Source organism: Drosophila albomicans, chromosome 2R (assembly GCF_009650485.2).
Source record: "Drosophila albomicans strain 15112-1751.03 chromosome 2R, ASM965048v2, whole genome shotgun sequence".
NCBI classification, from domain to species: Eukaryota; Metazoa; Arthropoda; class Insecta; order Diptera; family Drosophilidae; genus Drosophila; species Drosophila albomicans.
Genome location: NC_047631.2, coordinates 30,098,920 through 30,122,686, shown reverse-complemented (window position 1 = coordinate 30,122,686; position 23,767 = coordinate 30,098,920). Strand labels below are relative to the sequence as shown.

Sequence of the window (23,767 nt, the reverse complement as noted above, 5' to 3'; positions counted from 1 at the left end):
TATAACGATATACTAATATATTAAAGATATACCATAAGTTACAAAATATACCAAATTTTCATTGAATTAACTAAGAAAAAAGGTGCGACATTATACTAAAAATATAGAAAATTAATAAAAATACAACGAATGCTAATTGGTATATCGATATACTACTATATTCAAATAATTAATGCCAATTAGAAAATAGACCAGGTTGTCATACAAAGCACCTAAGAAAAAAGGTGTGGTATTATACTAAAAATATACAAAATGTGTGTATCGAAATAATACTAAAAATTGAATGAATGCTATAATTGGTATATAAATATACTACTATAATCCAATTATACTATAAATTACAAAATATAAAGGTGCGGTATTATAATAAAATTATACAAAATGTGTATACCAAAATTAAAATAAAAAATATATATAATGAAGGCTACAATTGGTATATCGATATACTGCTATATTCAAAATATACCATAAGCTACAAAATATACCAGATTGTTATCAAAATCAACTAAGAAAAATGGTGGGATATTATTCTAAAAATATACAAAATTAATAAAATACAACGAATGCTATAATTGGTATATCGCTATTCTACTATATTCAAATAATACCATAAATTAAAAAATAAAGCAGATTGTCATTCAAAGCACAGTGGGGAAATATTCTAAATATATTTTCAATTTATATACCTAAATAATAATAAAAATATATTGAAGGCTTTAATTGATATATCGATATACTACTATATTTAAATTATACCATATTGTAAATATACCATAGAGTACAAAATATACCTTCAGTAGTTTTTTTTTGCAAAATAAAGTTATTTCTTTATTGACTTCAACCAATTGTATCTAATTGCAACCAAATTTTCTTCTGCCTGTTACATACATTTCCTGTCAGCACAAATTTATAATACTCTTCAACTCTATAAGTATCGGGTATTAAAATCGAAATAAATAAATACTAAAAAGCGCCGTTGAATGGCCTTCAACGTCCTTGACTGTGCCATCGAACGGGTGATGTGTAATTATATTTTATTTGCTTATTATTATTATGATAATAGTGAGGCTCTGGCAGCAATAGTTTTGTTATTGTTGTGATTTCTACTCACGTTTTTGTGTTTTCTTGCGCTCGCCAAATATTGTAATTGATGTGAATAATGCGATGCGAATCTCCGAGAAGTTTCGTCTGCTCGATTACTCGATTGCTCAGGTGTCCGACAACGTCGACGGCAGAAAAATATTAGTAAACAATTTGTATTGTCTGATAGTTAATCATTGCTCACGTCATCGATTTATTTAACAATATTATTATTATGAACGCCCCAACACATTAGTTTCTCTATTGATTATGTATGTTTGTCGTTTTTCAAATGCGTTAATTGCAGCTGACTTTGTGGCCTAAATGTGCAAGTTGGTAGCAAGGACGCAACAATTATTTGTTTGGGAACGAAGAGGGGGAGGGCGAACACAAAAACATTTTATATATAAATAGATAAAAAGAAGCAAAATATAAAAAGTAGGTAAACTTGAAAAGCACTTTGTGGGCTGATTCTGTGAGACAAAAGAAGCAACAAAATCAAAAAGTCATCATCGCACGAGATGGCCAAAAGAAAAAAATTCAAAGTTTTCGATTCGGATTCGGATTCAGATTCGTTGAGGGATCTTTTGGTCCGCGTTCTGCACGTGTGAATTGTGCCTAATGAGTATTCAATTGATGCAGAAAGTTTCGATTTGAACATAAATTATATTTCGATAGATCGAGGCGATCGAGCGATGCCCAAATTCGATTAGCAAAAAGCGGAATATGAAAGAAAGAAATGATGGAACAAGAAATTTTATATTTGAAGCAACTGCGGGGCACTTGAAGAAGCAAAGCTTGAAAGAAATTAGAAAGAAGTGCGCCAATCAAACGGGGTCAATAGGAAATGAAAAGTGAAATTTTTAACGTTTTGGCAGCCAAAGAGCAAAAGACCAAAAGACCGACCAATTGTATTGGCCCATTGTGTTGTGTGTGCAAAAGGAACTTGCTATTTAAATATCATTAATTTCTGGGTTAAGCCTTTGTGGCTGGAGCACTTGAAAATTTGCCACCGTGTAATCAGTCTTTGACAGCGGCAGCAACTTGCCGCAAGGCAAAGCTTCAACGTTAATAACCAATGAAGAGTTGCAGAAATTTTACAGCCAAGCTTCATAATCACATTTGACATGATGGGGGAAAAAAAAATGCTGCAGATTTCATTTTGCAAAACATTATTGAAATTTATCTATTTTTGTATTATTTTATAGACTGGCTTTTAACAAGCCATAACCAAATGAGATTTGATGTGGCTGTCAATTGTGTTTAATGCAAGGCTAAGTAGCAGGTTAGTTAGTAATTTTCAACATAAATTTGAATAAACAATAAAAGTTAATAACTATTAATTATGCATGTTTTGTGTGTAAATTGTAGAAACGGCTTGTCAAATGCCTTTACGATATAATCAATTAGCACGATTTATGTTGCAGTCACATCTGCCGCAGGGGCAGCAACCAGGTTCCGTCTCCAACGGCAAAAGTACTTGGACTTGCCTCAAGGGTGACTCATGCTCAGCATAGTCAAAGCCAAAGTGCGCGGTTCGTGCCAAACGAGACCTTCTGCACTTTGGTTTCACTGACGCATTCACAGATGAGTCTAGCTACAACAGCAACAGGCACAGCAACAACAAAAGACCTTAACGAATAATCATAATAAGCATGTTAGCCAAGTTAACATTTTCGACGTAATTAAAAAAGGGTGCGTAGAACAGTTGAAGCCCAGTTGAAGCGCAGTTGGGAACTGCCTCTTTTTATTTTCCTCAAGTGTTTGTATTTGGCCATAAAATCACAACACAAAAAATAACGAGCTAATAAATGCTCACACAGCAACAGGTGTGAATGCTTCCAAGTGTGAGTACTCTGAGTGCTATGAATGTGAGTGTGAGTGTGCTGAAAGGGCCCGATAGCCACATTAAATTTGTGTCGACTGATGACGCCAACAACGAGCAGCAATCAAGCAGCAACAACAGCAACAACAACAACATCGTTGAACAATGAGTATTAATTTTAATTTTAATAATCACATTAAATATATTCCTTTAACGATTGTGGCTTTTTGCATTGACTGAGCTCTGATTGGGGAAGTTATCTTCCACTATCGACAACTCATCTCAACTCATCGCAACTCATCTCATCTCGCGTAGCTCATCTCGGAACATGGTTAAAAACGTATTATTGAAGACGGAAATGAAATGCCTGGAAACGAACAAAACAACAACAACAACAATAAAACTATTTGTATATAATACGCAAATACAAAAAACAAAATAATAAGAAGAGAAAAAAAAATGTTATGCATGGAGGTAAACAGCTGCCAAAGAAAGAATAAATTAAATTTATGTACGAGTGGAAGAATCAATGTGGAAGAATCTTTACACACAACGTGTGTTTAAATTTAAACACTGAGCTCAGCTCTGATGGCATTCCAGAACTCTTCTCTTGAAACATACTCGTAGCATAAAAAAAAAACAAAGCAAAACTGTTAAACTGAGGCGTTATCAGACTTAAACGACTGTTTCTATGGAGAGCTCTGACTTTCTGTCTGTCTGCTGAACTGGTCTTCAAATTAAGCGTATAACATTTTTATTTTTATTTTGCGACGCGACCGAAAAGATGATAAATGATGCGTAGTAGTTGTGCATTTAAGCGAAACCCAAACCAAACCAAACCAAAAAAAACAAAAAAGTTAAATAAAATATATTTAGTTGTGTTTACGTATGTTTTAATAAAGCTTAACTAATTAAAGACATACTGTGAGACTTGGTGGGGAGTCAACACATTTGCGTATCTTCATATCATACACATAATAAATTTATTAAATTTGTAGTTTATGTTATACAAAACACTTTAATTAAGCAAATATTGCATCAATTGAGGTGTCTGAACTTGTCGAAGGACGGAAATAGAACTAACTGCGAATCAACTTTGCTGCTTCTGCTGCCGAGCTGATGATGAGCTGATGATGACGACGATCTTAATGTTGATTGATATTTATAGATATTCGCAGCTTAAAAGCTTAGCTAATGCACACTCAGATTACCCAAGCACGGTGAATTGTTCTTGAACAGATCACCGATGGTAAACAGATTCAAGTAGGTAGACAAAAATGTGGCCAACAGTCCAAAGATTAGCACCGCCATCGTACACGAAACATCACACTCAAGGCGATGCAACACGCGCACCACACGCAGCCACAAACCACGCGGCGTGTGCGGCTTTGTGGTGACCAGCAGTGGCTCCATTTCCAGCTCCACAGGATCGTAGTTCAGATCTAGCGGCAAGCTGCCGTAACTTGCCTCTGCGGCAATTCGTTGATGCACCAACTCCATGCGACGTATACGACGATAAAGGAGAGGAGGAAGTATGAAGACCAAGGGTCCTGTGATGGTGCCTCCAACCACATCCATCAGTGCATCGAAGCTGGGCACAAACTCAGCCACAAGCACCTCCAAGGCCAGCACACAGGAGCGTATCAGAACACGCTTGCAGGAGAGTGCTGAAAGGATTGAAAATTTGGGAATTAATAAAAGTATTATTAATCCTTTCATGTTCGAATTCAATTTTGGGAACTTAAAAAGAAATTGATGAGATTGTGTTAAAAATAATTTGTAAAACAAATATATAGAATGCAACTAATTTAACAATTGATCAAACTAAAGAACATGGAAAATAAAATCATAAAATATCACACAATAAATTACGACTTGCTTTTTTTATGGAGCAACAGCAAGCATGAAATGAATGAATGGATGAAAATTTAATAAAGCATTTCAATTTGAAAATTGTAAGAATGAAAAGTTTATGAGTTCTACATGAACATTTAATAAAGCATTTAAAATTCAAAAATGTTTCTCAAATTTTTTAAATAAATATAGAAGCCAAAGTGTGTCTTCAATTAAGAATAATATAAAACAGCAACTCATCAAATCTTAAAACTAAAAAGAAGATAACTTTAAAATAAAATAAAATAAATTTAAAAAATTCTTCGCAAATTTTATATTCAAATTTTCATATCAAGAAAAACATTAATATGAAAGAGAATTGTGAAATTTATTAAACTTTATTTAAGCTAGCTTTTGATGTTAAACACAACTAGCAAACAAAACTAGGTAAAACCCAAGGAAGAATTAAAATTTTAATGTTAACCAATAAGTGGCAAACAAAAATGTATAAAACGCTATGAAGAATTAAAATCATTAAAATTTAAAAAATCAAAACGTAATTGTCTAAATATAAATTTAAGTTCAATAAGTATTTCACAAATATTTTATTTTAATCAAGAACAAATTTAATAAATTAAAAGCAGATTACGATCATCAATTTTCGACTTACTTTCTGGCAACTTGAAGTAATTCTCAATCTGCAGAAACATGGCTGAGCTGGCCACAGTGACAGAGAAGCAAAGCTGCAGCGACATCAGAATCAACATCACATAGAAGGGCACGCTGGTGGGCAGCGAGTGGAGCAGATTACTGGCCACCATGGAGCCAAACTTGTAGGCGGCAATCACCGAACCAATGATGGCCACACTGCAAGTGACTAAAGAAATTTAAGTATAGAATTTATTTTTATTTTCAATCTTGCACTTACTGGCAATGCCTCCAAGAGCTGCCCAGGAAACTTGATGCTTGCGCTTCATGTCAATCTGTAAAGTGAGCAGCACGGGATGAATATCAAACTGGAAGGCCAGAATGCTGTAGCTGTTGAGAACGGTCAGGAAACCGGGCAACTCTGTGTGGAGGGAGGGAAGATTAAAGAAATTTAATTAAAAGAAAACATTCATTTATAACCGATTTTGTTTGACTGCGAAGCTAGCGAATAATTTGTAAATTAGTTCCTTAGCAACGCAGACGAATATTTAATTGGATAACAAGTTAATTTGTTCATATTAATTACTTATAATGGTGTCTTGAATATCTTTCAAACTTTCTTTATTAATCGATGGTATAGTAATCTTTTGTTTAGCAACTACTTAAACTGAAGTTATTATTATACATTTTTCACAGATAAAAATTCCTAAAATTTCTTTGTATTCGTTGCAGATAAGATAAATTTAAAATAAAATATGAAGAAAATATGTTTGTAATTCTGTGATGAAAATGTCTAAATTAAAATAAATACATATATATCAAAACATTTTTTTATGTTTATGTTAGTAAAAATGAATCTTATAGCTTCTTCAATAGAACTTTAATTAGAGCAAAGAATGATTTTGGAATTCTGTCTTAATTCTGTTTTAAGATATTTACAAAAAAAAACGAATTCGTTGGCAAATCAAAAAATTATTATTTTATCATAAAATAGAAAAAAGTTTCTAGTAGCAATCTATCACTAAAGATAATGCTAGTCTGGGTTCAACAATAAGAAATATTTGTACTAAATTTTGTGTGTCTAACTGTCATGTTCTACGAGGGTAGGCTGATAAAAAGTCGGCCTTACAAAGAAAATACGTCTTTTTTTAAATTTTGCTTTTTTATTTCTCAACATAATCTCCTTTTAGACGTATGCACTTGGACCACCGATCCTCCAGTTTCCCAATACCTTCCATAAAATAGGATTTGTCCAGGTCCTCGTATTTGGTATAGGTCTGCATAAGAGCGGACAGACGGGCTATTCTACAGGACCTCAATTTAGGATGGTTAACTTTATGAGGTTGGCACTGACTTCTTCCTTACTTCTTCTTTACTTAGCAAGTTTTTCGAGCTTAAGTACTCACCCATCGATACTCCTTCAAAAGGTTCTCCAATGGCAGCTGCATCCAGGAGGCAATACCAAAGCAGTGCCACAATGATGATCAATCCACACACGGCAATAATGGCCAGACCTCTAAGAAAAGCTGTATTAAAAAGAAATAGCAAGTACCTAAGATGACCTACCGCATGTGCTTGGGACTGCCCAGCCACATGAGCGGACAGATGACGAGGCCCACAATGATGGCCCAGTAGCAATAGGAGAAGTTATAATGCCCCGCACTCATGCGAAGCACCACAGCTTCCAGATTCTCAGCTGCCATGACAATGCTGGGCACAGCCAAGGCAAAGATGCTGAGATCGAGTAGAATGGAAACCAACAGACTGACATAAGGGCCAAAGGCGAGTTCAGCCAAAGCAGCGTAGGGATAATTGCGCTTCTGCATGATGGAGGGATCCAGATACTCGGCCATGGTCCAGCATTGGGCCAGCAAAAACGAAGTATACATCTGGAGGAAGATGATAGAGAGTACGAGCAGGACACCAAAGTAACCGAGCCGAACCAGCAGCGCGGGCAGCGTTAGAAACGGAAAGATGCCAAACAAATCCACGACATAGAGAATGGCAATGAAGAGCGAGAGACTCTCGGGTTCCTCGCCATGGGCACGAAAGTGTGGCAAGGCGCTGAAGCGAGATCTCGATAGGAAGGGCAGCTGATCATGCTGATGGGAGGGTGTCAGGAGCACAGGAGCACGTCGCTTGGGCAGCGCAAAGGATGGAGCACGCGAGGGGCGTGGCGCTGGTTTGACATTCGGGCGACGAAAGAAAAACATTCGCGAGCGAGAACTTGACACGGCAACGGGAAGCGAACAACTGGCAACTGGCGCCTCTGACAGCAAAATGCTATAACCAAGCACAGAAATGTAACAAGTTTGTCATCCGATATGGCCCAGAGAGAAGCCCTTTCGCTGCAATGTCAATGCACGTCAGCGGCACTTCACTCACGTCATGTTAGAACTCCACTCAACACTTGGGAAGTTCATTGCCCAAGTAGAGAATGTGAACGAGAGAGTTAACCATTAATTAACATATATATATTTGATATAATTTTTGGGGGAATTTATGTGTACAATGCATTTGTTTTTTTTTTTTTTATCTACAACAAGAAGTAAGCAAAAATATCCTGTTTGCGAGGAAACATCCTGTATCATTCCGTCATCTCGATTGAAGCAGCTTAAAGCTGTTGTCCTTGAAGCATCTTTTGTTTCTTCGCTTGTGATTCCTGTAAGCATATTAAATAGTTCAATTCAAGTCGATTAAATTTATATAGAAAATAAATTCTATAAAGCGGAAATTCAAATTTCAGCCTTCTGATAATTTATGAATTTAATTCAAAGACAAATAATTGATAAATCAACAAATTTCATTTAGAAGTCCAATTTATGTACACAAAAACTATGCAAACCATTAACATATTAATTAATAATAATAATAATAAATAATTATAGATATTAAACAATGATTAATGAAGTATTTAAAATCAATGAGAAATGTGTTTATTTTGCGAATTCTTGACTGATTCAAATATAGCAATTTCATTCAAAATAATTATTAAACTGATTTTTTTTTTAGAGATTCTCAACTAATTTGAAAATTAATTAAAATTTTTTTTAATATCGATTTTAAGCTGTCAATAAGCGATTATTTTTTAAACAAATATATGATAAGATTTTGGATATATTCAATTTTAAGCAGATATAATATGAATTTCTATTGTTTATATAAGAAATTTTGTTACATTTTTTTAGTGGCAATTTACATTTTTTAAATCATACATAGTTTTGTATAATAATCAATAAAAACATATGGCAAGGTTGAAAAATATTGAATTATAATAAAAATTAAAATTTGGTTGAAAATAGAAATTTAATTTTAAAACAGTAGATAATTTTAGCCTCAATTTTTACAACTTTGATACATGATCGATAATTTGTGTAATTTATATTATATATATCCGCGTCTTACCTCGTAGACTTCGCTGATCATGTTGCCCTTGCCCTGCACTGTGATCACCTGCACCGCTTGTCCGGGTCCCGAGCGATTCAACAGCAACTTGGCGGCGGCGGAGGCAGCTTGGGGGGTTGACTCGCCACAGCAGAAGACGCGCGTCTGTTGTCTCAACGGACTGTCCGATTCATCCATATCCGATTGCGGCGACTGCACATTATCCAATTGAATGGTGTTCTTGTTGTTGTCCATGTACGAGCGATTGAAATTCAAATGATTTGGACGCAGTGCATCCGTTATATACTTACTACGATCCCAAAAACAGCGACGTAATGAATGCGTGTCAGTATAACAACGACAACAACAACAACAAGAGGTTATAGCTTATGTTAAGAAGGGAATTCAACTTAATTAGGTGCAACTTGAGAATGATGATACGTACACTGGAATATCTAAATGGACACCAGATATTTGCTATATCTAATATCTACACAGGTGTGCTTAATATATTTTTAGAAAGGGAGTTTCGTATATAGATATATATTTACATGCAACAGCAACAGAAATTGAGCAACAAAAACTGCAGAACATTTCTATATGTTTTTCTTTCTTTCGGCTTTTTTGCTCACTCACACTCCATGAAAAGATGCCATGCTTGCTGGTCTTGTGGCTGTGGATATTGCTGCTGGTGGCGATGAAGAAGATGCTGTTGGTGCTGCTGCTGATGTTGCGACTCCGAGTCGACAACGTGGTGCAAAGTGCGACAGTGTCAAGCTTTTGGATGCTTGAGCGTTGTGCTGCCATCCTGCTGCCTTCAAATGTGTTGCAAAAGAGAGAGGATACAAACAGTTGGTTGGCGGTGTGCATGATACCAAAGTGGTGGCAGATGTGGCATGTGTGTGTGACATGTGTCGCGAGATGTGGGGTGTTTGTGGCTCTAACTAAGCCCCTTCAGTGTACGTATCAAGTTGAAAGCTTTCTTTTTGAGGTGCCCAAATGATGAACAATATTTTATGCACTTTCGTTGTTGGCACTTACGATTTCACATTATACAAGCCCTGACGCATCACATAGTTGAGCACCAAGTCGTCCAGTAGATATTTTACAGACTCGCCGCGTCCCAGCAGACGACGCACCAGCGATGAGCTCACCTCATTGGGCACCCAGTTGGTAATCAGCGTTATATTGCGCTAAAAAACGAAATTCATTTCAATTAGCATGTTTATGATCAGCTGTAACAACTCACCTGGTATTTGGTTAACACATCAGATTCAAATATAAACTTTTCCGGATTGGAGCCACAGCGTGTAATCACTACTAATCCATAGTTGGAAACAATCTCCTCAATCTACAAGCAGAAAATTCCAACAATTAATGAGCTAATCTATAATATAGGATATCGTCTTACATCCTCTTGGGCCCACAGTCCAGGCACTGCAAAGGATTCGAGCAAATCGGCACCGCACAGCAGCTTCAGACGTATTGGATCCTTACGATCCCGTAATCCGAGTGGCAGCCAACCTGGCAGCGGACCATTTTGCTCCTCATCTCCTGGGGAATTGATATAGTTGTTCAGATAGTTTTGATGATGTTGGAGCACGGCTTGTGTGCGCATCCATTGCGGCTGATGCACTTCCCAGTCAGACAATCGTATCCAGCTGGATGACTGCACCGCCAACTTTACCATGGCACAACGATCCAGGGAGGGCGCCAGTCCTTTCTTGCCATAGGAATCATGCGTGGGTGAAATGATACCACCCACAACTTTGTGCGTGCCATTTATCTCAAAGTAATCACGAGCAATTTCTGTGAATACGTCACAATGTCAATGTCAAAGTCGCTTTTATCGATTAACAGCCGGCAGAACAACAATAACAATGCAGCCAGTCTAAAAAAAAACACTTACCAAACATCCGGAGATGCATCGGCGTTGGGGGGCTGAAGCAACCGCATGCTATGAATGCTACCCGTGGCAACGACAACATGCTATCTGGCTCGTCAATGTAACCGGACATTTGTCAAAATGAATTTTATTTTGTTAGCACCAGTAATCGTTGCTTGTTTTTATTTTTTGTTATTCTCTTCCTCGCTCTCTGAATTTCACCATCTGTTTTTGATGCAATCAAAACAAATGCGAATTCGCCGCAAATCGATAACATTGCGGTCGGGCGATGCTGCCAACTTTCGTTAAAAACATATTCGATTAGTTTTAAATTAAATTAATATTATTGATATAACAATTCGGTTTTGAGTAGAGACATATCAAATAAGTATATTAAAAAGTCATAGTTGTAAGATGGCATAATAAATTTTTGTTTGTAGAAATAAACAAAAAAGTACAAAAAGTATATTTTTTAGTATTTTTAAGCAGAGTTTTAAGCACAATTTTAAAAATAAAATTCTTAATAAGAATGCAACCTACAGTAAGAGATATTCATTACATTGTTAAATTCTTATTTTCTGTAATGACTAAAGTGCAGAGTTAGCATGGTACCGAATTGAAGATATCGAAACCTACAACTTCAGTATTTTACCGTATATTTTTTAAATCTTGTGCAATCCCAATTCGCAGGTTTTTCGTGATTTAGTATATGCCTTTAAAAGTCTACCTTTGGTCCCTCCTTGTCATGCAAAGCAGCTTAAAAACTCTACTTTTAAAAAAGAAAAATAATTTCCTTGAAAGACAACAACATTTTGAAACCTAAACAAAAAATATTATTTATTTGCCCGCAATAGACTTCGATTTGTAATCGATTTTTACATCGATGTTCCTCCACCTCTATTAAATATGGCGTCGTCGTTGTGCTGAACGGTCTTTTTTCGCTCTCGCTCGCTCTTTTTTTGACGAAAATACATTTTTTGTAATAACATATTTATCATTAATTGTTCGTATATCATTGTGCGCTGTGTCAATCTTGTGAAACGGGCGCGTGCATGTTTTTTTTCGCAATTCAGTCGATCGCGCCCCGCCATATTCTTAGTGTTTTTTTAAGTTAGACAAGACGAGAAGTGCCGAGTGCAAAACCAAATCAAATCAAAAAAAACGAAAACGGAGAGAGGAAACGACGTCGACAAAATGAAAATGCATTTGTGAATTTTCGCCCCCCGCCCCAAAACACTTGACTCAACGTACACACACACTCATACACACAGACAGAGCACAGCCCAACGAACTCGCAAAAGGATTGAGAGAAGAAAAAACACGCGGCCAGTTTAGGGCCTAAAAACGAAGGCCTTGGATACAGAAGTAGAAGCAGAAGGAGCAACACCCAACAAACAGACAACAGACAATGGCGCTAGTGACAGTGCAGCGTTCGCCAAGTGTGGCGGGCTCATGCTCAAATTCGGTGAGTTCTCATTACTCTTATTCTCTATACACAAACACATACACGCACAGGAAGTGGGAAGTGGGCGCAACGCAACAAAATAGTGCTGTAAGTTGCCCCATTTCTAGGCAAGGTGCAATTTTCGCAGCTGCAACAGCTACGCATTTTGTTTGTAAGTGCTTCTCTTTGTATGCGTGTGATATGTGTACGTGTGTGTGATTGCGGTAGTGAAGCACACTCGCTCTCTCTCCCTCGCTCTCTCTTACCCACTCACTAACTCGCTCTCTCCATTGAGTTTGCTTTGTTTTGGTTACGCGTTGTTAACGCAGCCCTGTCTGTGGTTTGGGGCGAAAGGTGCTAGGGCTGCGTCAACGCCTTTTTTAAATACTTCCTGTGCGTGTTCCGCTTTTTTGGCAGGCACTGTATGATCCTTTGTTATATCAACCATCCATATGGCCAATTTTGCTATCATGTAAAATTCGCATCAATTCATTGCTCCCGCTCTCGGTAGCTCTCTCTTATTTGCAGTTTGTCTTGTTGTGGGCGGCTTTGACAGCGTCATCAACATCATCATCATCAGTCGCGCCACGATTCGCGCATCTGTTTATTGTTCGTTCGCTTTGTTGTTGTTATTATTTATTTGTTGTAACTCAAGCAAATCCGAGCAGACGTCGCGACGTCGTCGTTGTCGTTGTCGCTCGCAGCTGTCGTCCGCCTGTCTCTCTCACTCTCGCTCTTGCCCTCTCTTCTCTCCTCTCCCATTTCCAATAATATTAAAAACATTTTTGCATTGCCTTATTTGTAGTTTTGTCAACGTCGCTTTGCGATTTTTGTTGTTGTTGTTGTCTTTGTTGTCTTATTCTTGTCGTCCCGCCCCCAAAAATAGTTCTCAAGACCTTGAAACGGGCCGCGGGGCTGCCCTTGGAATTTTATTCATCTGGCAATTATCGTTTTGTATTTTGTAAACATTGCCATCGCCTTGTTGCACGCTCTCTTTCGCTCTCGCTCTCTTTCTATTTGTTGCTTTTAATAATACGGCGGCAATTCATCATCAATGTTGGCGTTGCGGCGTTATGAATTTCACTTAACTCTCCAAAATGCCACAATCAGATATTATATTTTGTGTAGAGCGCTGGGTGAGTTGTGTGAGTCACTTTGCCATACAAAGATTACAGAAAAATCCCACCACATTAAAACGCACTAAAAACTATCATAAAAATAATCATAATGTTCTTTAACAGGATGGCGAGGCCGAAGACGATGAGGGTAATAGCAATAACAAAAGCGAACGCAGCGAATGCTATTTTGCTGGCAAAGGCACCGCCTTGGTCCTGGCACTTAAGGATATACCCCAGCATGCTGAGCGACGCCTCAGCACGGACTCCACGCGCTCCAGCAACAGCACGCAGAGCAACAACTCGGACATTCAGCTGCATCTGCAGTCCATGTTCTATTTGCTGCAACGCGAGGACACCTTGAAAATGGTAAGCAATAAGTTTTGATTTCGACAAACAACTTATTAATGGTATCGTTTGTTTCTTTTACAGGCTGTTAAACTGGAGTCGCAGCGTTCGAATCGAACGCGTTATCTTGTGATTGCCTCGCGTAGCTGTTGCCGCACGGCGGCTTCCGGCGAGCGACGCACCAAAATCATGCGTCACAATTCGGTCAAGACAACGTCGGCAACGTCGACAGCGACGACGACGAGTGGCACATCAGCTCAGACTCCTGGTACACCTGTTGCACAACGCCAGCTATCCGTGGATAGTCACAGAACACAACAGCAGCAGGAGGAGGCAGCAGCGAAGCGTCTGTCGTCGAGTAATGCCAATCGTCAAAGCCTAAAATGTGATGCAGATGGTCGAGGAGTAGGAGTTGGAGTTGGAGAGGGTGCCGATAACAACAAGAATACCTCGGGCATGGAGGAGTCATGTCTGCTAGGCATTGACTGCAACGAGCGCACCACCATTGGCCTGGTTGTGCCCATACTCGCTGATACCACCATTCACCTGGACGGTGACGGGTGAGTTGCACATTTCTTCACTTAAAAGTAATAAATCAAAATCTAATCGCACATGTTTTTTCGATTATAATCTACAGCGGCTTTAGCGTCGCCGTTTACGAGAAGACCCACATATTTAAGCCCGTATCGGTGCAAGCGATGTGGTAAGTTTAGAACACAATTAACTATTAAAAACGAAATTTCTAATGATCTTTGATTGGCTTTCGGCAGGTCGGCGCTGCAAACGCTGCACAAAGTGTCTCGAAAGGCTCGTGAAAACAATTTCTATCCTAGCGGACCGTCGCACGATTGGTTAACCAGCTACGAAAGTCGCATAGAGTCCGATCAGTCGTGTTTAAACGAATGGAATGCCATGGATGCGCTCGAGAGTCGTCGCCCCCCCTCACCAGATGCCATAAGAAACAAGTGAGATTACCTAGAATTCCATTTTAGATCATTTTTTATATTCGTTTTATTTTGCAGGCCAACCGCCAAGGAGGAAACTGAAAGTGTCATTAAAATGAAGCTCAAAGCTATCATGATGTCGGTGGACTTGGATGAGGTCACCTCCAAGTATATACGAGGACGCCTCGAGGATATTTTGGACATGGATCTGGGCGAGTACAAGTCATTTATCGATGCCGAAATGCTGTTGATATTGGGTCAAATGGATGCGCCAACCAAAATCTTTGAGCACGTCTATTTGGGTTCGGAATGGAATGCCAGTAATCTGGAGGAGTTGCAAAAGAATGGGTAAATATTTCCAATTTACAATAGATATTTAAATTAACCTTAAACCTCTCACAGTGTGCGACACATTCTGAATGTAACGCGAGAGATTGATAACTTCTTTCCCGGCACTTTCGAGTACTTCAATGTGCGTGTCTATGACGATGAGAAGACTAATCTGCTCAAGTATTGGGACGACACATTTCGCTATATATCGCGTGCCAAGGCCGAAGGTTCCAAGGTGCTGGTGCATTGCAAAATGGGCGTAAGTCGCTCAGCTTCAGTGGTTATTGCCTATGCAATGAAGGCCTACAAATGGGAGTTTCAACGTGCGTTGCAGCATGTGAAGGAGCGTCGCAGTTGCATTAAGCCGAACAAGAATTTTCTTAATCAATTGGAGACGTACAGCGGCATGCTGGATGCCATGAAGAACAAGGAGAAGCTGCAGCGCAGCAAGAGTGAGACGAATTTGAAGAGCACAAAGGATGCACGCCTGCTGCCGGGCAGCGAACCAACGCCATTGATTCAAGCACTCAATCAGGCCAAATCAAAGTCGGCCATTGAGACGGCAACAGAGCCGGAGCCAGAGGATAGCCATCACCAGCATGGCCATCGAGGCCATCAACATCGCAGGAGCAGCGCACAAAAACAGCGACGCATGTTGCGACGCTCGAGCAGCACATCGCCGAAGACCCAAAGTGCCGTTGAGGTGACCAAACAGCAAAGCCAGTCCATGGAGAATTTAACACCCGAACGCAGCGTGGCCGAGGAGCCAAAAAACATGCGATTCCCGGGCAGCAATGGTGAGAACTATAGCGTCACTCAGAATCAGGTGCTGCACATTCAGAAGCACACGCCGCTGTCGGTGCGTACGCGTGTCCATGATCTCGAGGCCCATCAGGAGCCGCCGCGTCGCAGTCTGCAGACGCAGCTGCAACAATCTGCGGCTCAGGCGCCAGCAGGGCAAACATCGCAGCAACCCCAGCAATCGCAAGGTACCGTCTGGACATCGCTGTCCAAGCTGATAACACAAACGTCGTTTACGCGACGCGATTCCAGCTCATCGGAGGTGTTCACCAGCAGCAATGCGACGCCAGTGGAGGAGCGCGAGAAACGTCAGCGTCGCAAAACACAATCGTGGACAGAATCGTTTGGTCCCAGCGGTGGCATTATACTCGATGCGGTGCCCCAACAGCAATCCCAAGTCACGCCGAGCGCTGCTGTGGTGCGCACTCGAGGACCGCGTCAGAGGGAGTTGCCATCGCGTCATGCCAGCTGGGGATCGGGCGACAATCGCAGCAGTTTGCCGCTGCGGACGAGTTCCTGCAGCTATTACGATAGCAATCGCAATACAACCGCCATCTTTGAGGGTGAAATTCAGGATCTAAAGCGTAGCAGCAGCAGCACTTGCAGCACAGCAAGCAATTGCAATGCCAGCGAATCAACAGCAGCAGCATCGCAGCTAGGGACTGTAAAGCGCACCAAGCAGAAGCTGGAAGAGAACACCGGGTTGAAGAAGCGCTGTCAGGAGAACGAGCTGGATGAGTTGACTTCAGCGGCGGCGACAGCTGGAGAGAAAAAGAGTTCCAATCTGTTTCGCAGTGCGTCGTCGGTGGGCAGCACGCGACAGCGGCAACCGATGCGTTGCAACAGTGAGGAGCTGATGCACACCAGCGATATTGAGAACAAGAATACATCCGCCGATTTGGTGGTTGTGTTGCGCACACAAAGTCAGGCCGTGGCTGAGGATCAGCGTATATCGGGCAATGTGCAAATACTCAAGCAGAACTTTGAAGCCAAAGCAGCAGTGGTGGGCGGAGGAGCCAGCGGAGGCGGGACGACCAACGTTGTAGCTGCAACAGCATCAACAACAACTGCAGCAGCAGCGGCAGCTGGAAATGCGAATGCCACAAAGAAAGCGACACATCAATCACTGCCCTCATCGCCAGTGGCACAGCATGTGGATCATGTGTTGGTGGACAATGTGGCTGCCAGTTCAAGCAGTGCATCGTCGTCCAGTGCATCGGCATCAGCCAATTCATCCGACTCCAGCGTAAGCGAAACTTGTGATCGTAATGTAAAAGGTCTAGTGCATAAATATCAAACCACTTCTCGTAGTAACAATCAAGCTGCTGTCGCCACAACACTGCCGTCGCCACCCACCACCGCAACGATCACCGCCGCATCATCAACAACAATAGCAGCAGCTGCAGCAGCAACAACAGCCAGCAACAGTAACAGCAATATGCTTAGCTTTAGGCCACGCCCGCGCTCCTATTACGATCGATCGCTGTCGAATCGAGCTCACGATTACAGCGAGAATCGACCACCGCCCGCTCCTGCCCGTCACAATCTGAATCAGCAACAGCAGCAGCATCATCATCAACATCAACAGCAGCAACATAACAACGCCATGGAGCAACAGCAGCAACAAGTGCAGCATCGTCGTCTAGCGCAGCATGGAAAAACGCATCCACTCACTAGGCTAAGTTTACCAAAGCAAAGCTTCAACACCGCTGCATACAATACCATGTAAAGGAAAAATACTATATTTCTATTTACTACGCATACACAAACACACACTCTCACCCACACACACACACATACATACAGCCACACACACGTTCACACACTCATAAAATAGTAACTAAGCAATCCTAAAGATACACAAAATTTGCTTTTGTCAGCTCGCCACTTGCCTATTATTATTATTCTGTATTTATTTTATGTATTTCTGCTTTTAATTCTTCATTTTTGCGTTACACAACCCACCCACACCACACCCCTCCCTCCTTTGTCTCTTTCACTCTCTCTTTGTGTGCATATCTATAAAGTCTTGGTACTTGCATCGATCATTAAACTGTTGCGTTTTTGTTTTTGCGAAGCGTTTAAAAATATATGTATTCATAATCCATCTATCCCATCCATCATCCAAATCCAAATCTCGAAATGTTTTGTGAAAAGTGCCGTCAGGGACTAAAAAAAAAAAACAGAAAACAAGAAACAAAAAAGAACTATGAAAATGAAAAACTGTATTTTGTATTTTTAAATTACTTGTAACTATATACATACATATATATTTAATTTATATTATGCAAGAACTGCCTACGAATAAATGATTTATTGTATATAATACATACATATGTATACACATATGTATTTTATGTGGTGACTTGTTGTATTTGTTTACTCTTCTTTGTCTCTCTCTGTGTGTGTAAGTGTGATTCAACTGTGTTATACCTGTCCCTTGGATATGACTGATTCAGTCATATGCATTTATATCTATGTGTTTACTTAGTGAGTGTGTGTGTTGAGTGTTTTCCGTCCATAGCAAAAGAACTTTTTATGACCAAATTTGTATTTACAGCCTTTACCGCATGATAGCGACATTTCGTTATTCCTGGTCCGAGTACAAGAAGTGATGAGAAATTGGAACAACCTTGAGAACCTTGACGCGATCAGAGCACTGACTACCATATATATGTTGTTGATTAATCTATGTACACCATTATACAATAATGCTAGTAAATACTAGAAAGAGAGGGTGAGAAAGTAAACCAATTAAATTTACTTATTTCATTGCCAATATGAGTCATTGTTGTGCATGAGTGTTGGTTTGTATGTGGGCCGCCCATGCAAGTGTGAACTTAAAAAGTCAACTTTCACATAACAGCCCACAATCTCAATCTCTTCAATTGTTGGTTTTTGGCAATTAACAATTAGTTTACCTGCCGATTTTGGAGTTGCCTATATAAAGACACAAATAATTTCAAATATTTGAAGTTGCGCGCCTTGCCCAACAGGTTTGCTAGTTGTGCTTAGTATGTTTTCGAACGCAGTTGGCAGCCCACAAAACTTGCTATGCTTTTGACAATTTTGTAATGTATTCAATTAACTAATTTAGCTCAACACATGTTATGAAAATTGTGTCGATCAGAAAAAAGTTAATAATTATTGTATTAAACATTTGCATAGCCAGCAAATTCAGCAAAAATGCAAATAGACAAAATAAGAGCATATTTGGCTTTGCCAACAACGGTCACATTTCAACTAGCTCACACACAAACACCGACACACACACACAACGACACACACGCACACAAATGCGCACTTGACTTCCATAGTTTCTTTATATATTTTTGTGCAGAAAAAAAAATAGGTTGGCAAGAATTGCCGCTAAAGTAAACGAAATTTTAAAGTAAACGCGATTTTGCTGTTGGCGTTGCAGCAACGTTGTGTGTGGTGCGGAGGTGTATAATCTCTAAATAATAACAATAATGCCAGAAGTTGCAGCTGGCTGAAAACACAAAAAAAAAACAAATTGCTAGCTGATTTCCAATTGGGAAGTTGGTGGTGTTGTTGTTGCTGTGCTTGTGGTTGTTGTTGTCAGCGGCCCCAAGTTGCAGTTTTTTTGTACGTGGCGTTTAAAGTCGTCGCAAGTAGCGCAAAGTGCTAAACAATTAAAATTGCCACGGTGGGTGACGACGACGACGCGACGCGAGAAGCGGGCGGAGCAGCAGCGGCAACGGGACACAACGATTGCTAGCATGGCTGACGCAGCAGCAGGCGCAGGAGGAGCAGCAGCCGCAGGAGGGGGTGTGGCGGGTGGAACTGCAGCTGCAGGCAAACCAGAAAAAGGCAGTGGTGATCCCGAAATGAAGGGCTGGCTGCTCAAATGGACCAACTACATCAAGGGCTACCAACGACGCTGGTTTGTGCTCTCAAAGGGCGTGCTCAGCTATTATCGCAATCAGTCCGAGATCAATCACACATGTCGCGGTACCATTTCGCTGCATGGTGCTCTCATACACACTGTGGACTCGTGCACGTTTGTCATCTCAAATGGCGGCACACAAACGTTTCACATCAAGGCCGCCAATGAGGTCGAGCGTCAGTCGTGGGTCACTTCGCTGGAACTGGCCAAGGTGAAGGCCATACGCGCCATCGAGAGTGAGGAGGAGGAGGCCGAGGAGACGGCTCAAGTGGTGCCCAGCCAGGAGATCTATGCAGTGGTCAGAGATCTAACCGAAAGACTGGAGAATATGCGCACCTGTTACGATCTGATCACCAAACATGGCGCTGCCCTGCAGCGTGCGCTGAATGATCTCGAATCGAATGAGGAGGAATCGCTGGCCAGTCGCACAAAGATTGTCAATGAGCGCGCCACGCTCTTTAGAATCACCTCTAATGCCATGATCAATGCCGGCAACGATTATTTGCGTTCGGCCGAATCGCAGGGCCAAAAATGGTCGAAGATGTTACATCACGAACGCGAACAGCGTCAACGACTCGAGGAAATAATTGAACAGATGGCAAAGCAGCAGTCGCAAATGGAACAAGCAGCGGTGATGGTGCGTCGTAGCAAGAACGTTCCGCCAGCTGTGGTCGCAGCTGGAGCAGGACTCACCAGCGACGATGAGACGGAGTTCTTTGATGCTGAGGAGCATCCCGATAACGGCGGTGCCTTCATACTCAAGTTGAACAATCGACGCAGTAGCTCCGAGGATCATGTGGAAGGCTCCGAGGGTCAAACCGGCAGCTCATCGGAGAGCGACGAAACCAAGCGCAGCAACGTGCAACAGCAGCAAGTGTGCCTCATTAGCGCCATTCGCATGGCGTCCGGCGACGACGAAGATGCCGTCGATCGTGTCTCGAATCAACGCCAAGAAGACGAGATGCCCAGAAGCACGCGCCCGAGCCGAAATTCGAGCAGCAATCCGCAGAAGGTGCGACGCACACGAGTCCCCGATAAGCCCAACTATCCTCTCAGCTTGTGGAGCATTATGAAGAACTGCATTGGCAAGGATCTGTCCAAAATACCCATGCCCGTCAACTTCAATGAGCCACTGTCGATGCTGCAACGCCTCACAGAGGATTATGAGTATGCGGATATTTTGGATGTGGCCGCCGCTTGCACGGATGAGTGCGAGCAGTTGGCCTACTTGGCCGCCTTTACAGCCTCGGCATATGCAACGACTACGAATCGCACTGGCAAACCGTTTAATCCGCTGCTGGGGGAGACCTTTGAGTGCGATCGTATGGAGGATCTGGGTTGGCGCTCGTTGGCCGAACAGGTTTCACATCATCCGCCCATTGCTGCCATTCATTGCGAGGGACGCACTTGGCAGTGCTGGCAGGAGTTCTCCATGACCAGCAAGTTTCGCGGCAAATACGTGCAGGTTAGTATTCCTTTCTATTTCCAACCGATTATTATTACTATTCATTAGTACCAAGCACTTGCTTGCGTTACTATCGATAAATTGCTTACATCGGTTCGATTAGGAATTTCCTTGGGTAATTTTGTTCAGTACCCAGACAGAGACAGTAATAATGTCGAGGTATTATCAATACTATCGACCTTCTCAATTTAAAGGCTCCATCAGCATAATCACCCTGCTAAAATTATATATATTTTTGCCTAATCAGTCATTAACTGTTGATAGGCTGCGTTTATTTAAAAGGTTCGCTTAGCTTAGTCAGTCTTAAAATTAGTGTAACAGGCCGTATGAACATCGTGATACTATAGTTATTATCAGTAGGTGGTGTAGACCCGTTCACTTAAGGTGATTAAGTATTAGCTTAACCAGCCATAAAAAGAGCTTAACAGGCAGACCTCATAGTATAAACAGCTGCAAAGTTAAGAATGGAACCACATTTTCTTTTATTATAAAGATTGTTGTAAAAAAAACATTTGAAAACCTAATTTTCTACATAACAAGTTGTTTAACCAATAAATAACGAAATGAGATGTTCATGGAATTATGATATTCGTATGGAAATAGGGTGAACTAAAATAAAGCTTGGACTTTAGTCGTCTGCCTTAATTATATATTATTCCAAGTTAGTAGTTGGCAATCATAAGAGATAGAGACTCTATAGATAGCTCGTTGTCTTCGTCAACATTTTGAGACTTCCTTTAATCCAATAATATATTTTAAAATGTATTTTATGAATTACTGTAATTACATACACAAGTCTATTTTAAGAAATCTTAAATCATTGACATCTAAAATGTACTACAAGGTTTCTTACTAGTTTTTACTGGCTTCAAATGTCAGAGTTTGTTTTAAATGTAGATAGTCACAAGTGACGACAAAAAAGTCACATGCTGAGCGCTCTGAACCTAAACTGAACTGACAAACCATACTAAAGTCGACATCAATAAAAAATTATGCTACGAATAAGTTAATTGAATGTTCTAACTATCGAAAAGTAAATCAGGAGGTTAATTGATGAGATTTTCAGAGGTCATTCCATTTGAATTTGAACGATCAAAGCAAATTATCAAACCTATTGAAGTATCGATGTTTTTGCATTGCCAAGAATAAAAACTCAACTAAAAAACACCCTTACTCAACCCTCAGATCAATCCACTGGGCGGCGCCTATGTGCTGTTCCAGAAGAGCGGACATCGTTACTCCTGGCGCAAAGTGACGACCACGGTGAACAACATCATTGTGGGCAAACTGTGGGTGGATCAGCATGGCGAGATGGAGATCAAGGGTTCCAATGCGGCCGAGGGCATCAAATGCATCCTCAACTTTGTGCCCTACTCCTACTTCAGTCGGGAGGTTCAACGCACCGTCAAGGGTGTCGTCATCAATCGCAAGAACGAAGTCAAATGGGTGATCCGTGGCACCTGGGATGATAAAATGGAGATCGCACCAGTGTTGCGAACGCAAAAAAATGCCGACAATCCGACCTACATCACCGGCGACTATCGTGTGGCATGGAAGCGACGTCCGGCACCGCCGGAATCGGAGAAGTTCTACAATTTCACCACATTGGCCTGTCAGCTTAACGAATTCGAGGATGATGTGGCGCCCACAGATGCGCGTCGTCGTCCCGATCAACGCCTGATGGAGGACGGCGCCTGGGACGAGAGCAATCAGGAGAAGTTGCGCCTGGAGGAGAAGCAGCGCACGAAACGTCGCGAACGTGAAGCCGAAGCGGAAGCAGCGGCAGCCGAGGGACGACCATATCCGGCATATGAACCTATGTGGTTCAAGCAGGAGAAGGTGGAGAATAGCGATGAGTATGTGCATGTCTTTAAGAACACATACTGGGATGCCAAGGCTGCGCAGGACTGGAGCGGTTGTCCGGATATCTACTAACTTCAGCAAACTACAACAGCAACAACAAGAAAATATTTATAATAATATACTATATTTCAATATTGATGCCTCGAAATCCGCTCTTCAAAATTATGCGCCCCACACTCGAATCCCCCAAAAAAGAAAGCCCCGAGCACAGTCAACAAAAAAAAAAGAAACTACACTATTGAACTCTAATCGAACGATATGTAATAACATTTTTCAACTACTTACACAACACACACACACATCTATATATTATATATACGACTATAAATTAATTATTGTAAAGTAGCTGCAAATGTTGGAACTGAAAATGTTTTTTATAGAGCCAAGTCTCGTGAGGATTGAACAGGGAAGAACTGTAACGAGGCGAGGCTAGGCGACGACGACGAAGAGCGCGCGTTTATCAAATTGTTTATCATTGGTTTTTTATTTAATCTATGCTTTTATCAAATAATTATGGCACCTACACCTTACCATCCATATAGCATAAACAACTAACACACTTACTATACTTATATGTAGTAGCGACACGGTGTGTGGATTATATAGTGAAAAGCGATATCGATATGCGAATCGAAATCGCTTTCACTCTAAACAACGTTTTCCTTTTTGGCCGATTGAAAATTGCTAGTTTGTTTTTCGCCTCTTTTGGTTTGTTGTGTACATACATAAATAACAAATAAAAATAAAATAAAGCTAATTAGACCCTTAGGTCTAAAAACAAAAAAAACAACCACAAAAATGAAATATGAATAATGCAACAAAAAAAAAATGGATCTAAATAAAAATGCAACGAGAGAGAATATGTTATAAATGTTATAAATTTATGCAATTTATT

At 40.7% G+C, this 23,767-nt stretch overlaps 4 protein-coding genes across 9 annotated transcripts; 2 read left to right on the top strand and 2 right to left on the bottom strand.

The window, feature by feature from the left end:
• Positions 1 to 3,810: 3,810 nt before the first annotated feature.
• LOC117575363 (uncharacterized) lies at positions 3,811 to 7,645 on the bottom strand. Its single transcript, XM_034259526.2, has 5 exons — positions 6,953 to 7,645; positions 6,793 to 6,902; positions 5,667 to 5,807; positions 5,409 to 5,615; positions 3,811 to 4,572 (listed from the first exon to the last, which is right to left on the bottom strand). The coding sequence occupies exons 1-5, from the start codon at positions 7,597 to 7,599 to the stop codon at positions 4,097 to 4,099; spliced, it is 1,581 nt and encodes a 526-aa protein (XP_034115417.1). The 5' UTR covers positions 7,600 to 7,645; the 3' UTR covers positions 3,811 to 4,096.
• A 247-nt stretch (positions 7,646 to 7,892) lies between these two features.
• Positions 7,893 to 10,909, bottom strand: LOC117575364 (nicotinamide/nicotinic acid mononucleotide adenylyltransferase 1). 4 transcript variants are annotated; one of them, XM_034259527.2, is made up of 6 exons: positions 10,680 to 10,909; positions 10,182 to 10,579; positions 10,020 to 10,121; positions 9,812 to 9,963; positions 8,792 to 9,080; positions 7,893 to 8,048 (listed from the first exon to the last, which is right to left on the bottom strand). In XM_034259527.2, the coding sequence occupies exons 1-6, from the start codon at positions 10,786 to 10,788 to the stop codon at positions 8,001 to 8,003; spliced, it is 1,098 nt and encodes a 365-aa protein (XP_034115418.1). In that variant the 5' UTR covers positions 10,789 to 10,909; the 3' UTR covers positions 7,893 to 8,000. The 4 variants fall into 4 exon arrangements, with proteins under 4 accessions (XP_034115418.1, XP_051863065.1, XP_034115419.1 ...); XM_052007105.1 differs by lacking the exons at positions 7,893 to 8,048; positions 8,792 to 9,080 and adding an exon at positions 9,102 to 9,156; XM_034259528.2 differs by lacking the exons at positions 7,893 to 8,048; positions 8,792 to 9,080 and adding an exon at positions 9,298 to 9,585.
• A 664-nt stretch (positions 10,910 to 11,573) lies between these two features.
• LOC117576523 (protein phosphatase Slingshot) lies at positions 11,574 to 18,385 on the top strand. Of its 3 annotated transcripts, none has more exons than XM_034261342.2 (8): positions 11,574 to 12,120; positions 13,341 to 13,583; positions 13,647 to 14,122; positions 14,200 to 14,265; positions 14,333 to 14,527; positions 14,585 to 14,854; positions 14,909 to 17,362; positions 18,198 to 18,385. In XM_034261342.2, exons 1-8 carry the CDS (start codon positions 12,064 to 12,066, stop codon positions 18,250 to 18,252), a joined length of 3,816 nt encoding a protein of 1,271 aa, XP_034117233.1. In that variant the 5' UTR covers positions 11,574 to 12,063; the 3' UTR covers positions 18,253 to 18,385. The 3 variants fall into 3 exon arrangements, with proteins under 3 accessions (XP_034117233.1, XP_034117236.1, XP_034117235.1); XM_034261345.2 differs by lacking the exon at positions 18,198 to 18,385 and having other exon boundaries at positions 14,909 to 16,883; positions 16,949 to 17,102; XM_034261344.2 differs by lacking the exon at positions 18,198 to 18,385 and having other exon boundaries at positions 11,575 to 12,120; positions 14,909 to 17,985.
• Positions 18,386 to 18,911: 526 nt separating this feature from the next.
• LOC117576524 (oxysterol-binding protein 1-like) lies at positions 18,912 to 23,765 on the top strand. The gene is made up of 2 exons (XM_034261346.2): positions 18,912 to 21,009; positions 22,195 to 23,765. The coding sequence occupies exons 1-2, from the start codon at positions 19,378 to 19,380 to the stop codon at positions 22,942 to 22,944; spliced, it is 2,382 nt and encodes a 793-aa protein (XP_034117237.1). The 5' UTR covers positions 18,912 to 19,377; the 3' UTR covers positions 22,945 to 23,765.
• Positions 23,766 to 23,767: the final 2 nt, after the last annotated feature.

Excerpts from the sequence above, each read along its gene's own strand:
- LOC117575363 (XM_034259526.2), bottom strand. The coding sequence starts at position 7,599 with ATGTTTTTCTTTCGTCGCCCGAATGTCAAACCAGCGCCACGCCCCTCG. Across the intron at positions 6,903-6,952 it reads GGCAGTCCCAAGCACATGCG|AGGTCTGGCCATTATTGCCG; the intron begins GTAGGTCATCTT and ends AGCTTTTCTTAG. Across the intron at positions 4,573-5,408 it reads TTACTTCAAGTTGCCAGAAA|CACTCTCCTGCAAGCGTGTT; the intron begins GTAAGTCGAAAA and ends CAATCCTTTCAG.
- LOC117575364 (XM_034259527.2), bottom strand. The coding sequence starts at position 10,788 with ATGTCCGGTTACATTGACGAGCCAGATAGCATGTTGTCGTTGCCACGG. Across the intron at positions 9,964-10,019 it reads ATGTGTTAACCAAATACCAG|CGCAATATAACGCTGATTAC; the intron begins GTGAGTTGTTAC and ends TTCGTTTTTTAG. Across the intron at positions 8,049-8,791 it reads TGATCAGCGAAGTCTACGAG|GAATCACAAGCGAAGAAACA; the intron begins GTAAGACGCGGA and ends ATATGCTTACAG.
- LOC117576523 (XM_034261342.2), top strand. The coding sequence starts at position 12,064 with ATGGCGCTAGTGACAGTGCAGCGTTCGCCAAGTGTGGCGGGCTCATGC. Across the intron at positions 14,123-14,199 it reads ATTCACCTGGACGGTGACGG|CGGCTTTAGCGTCGCCGTTT; the intron begins GTGAGTTGCACA and ends TATAATCTACAG. Across the intron at positions 17,363-18,197 it reads ACCGCTGCATACAATACCAT|CCTTTACCGCATGATAGCGA; the intron begins GTAAAGGAAAAA and ends TTGTATTTACAG.
- LOC117576524 (XM_034261346.2), top strand. The coding sequence starts at position 19,378 with ATGGCTGACGCAGCAGCAGGCGCAGGAGGAGCAGCAGCCGCAGGAGGG. Across the intron at positions 21,010-22,194 it reads TTCGCGGCAAATACGTGCAG|ATCAATCCACTGGGCGGCGC; the intron begins GTTAGTATTCCT and ends CTCAACCCTCAG.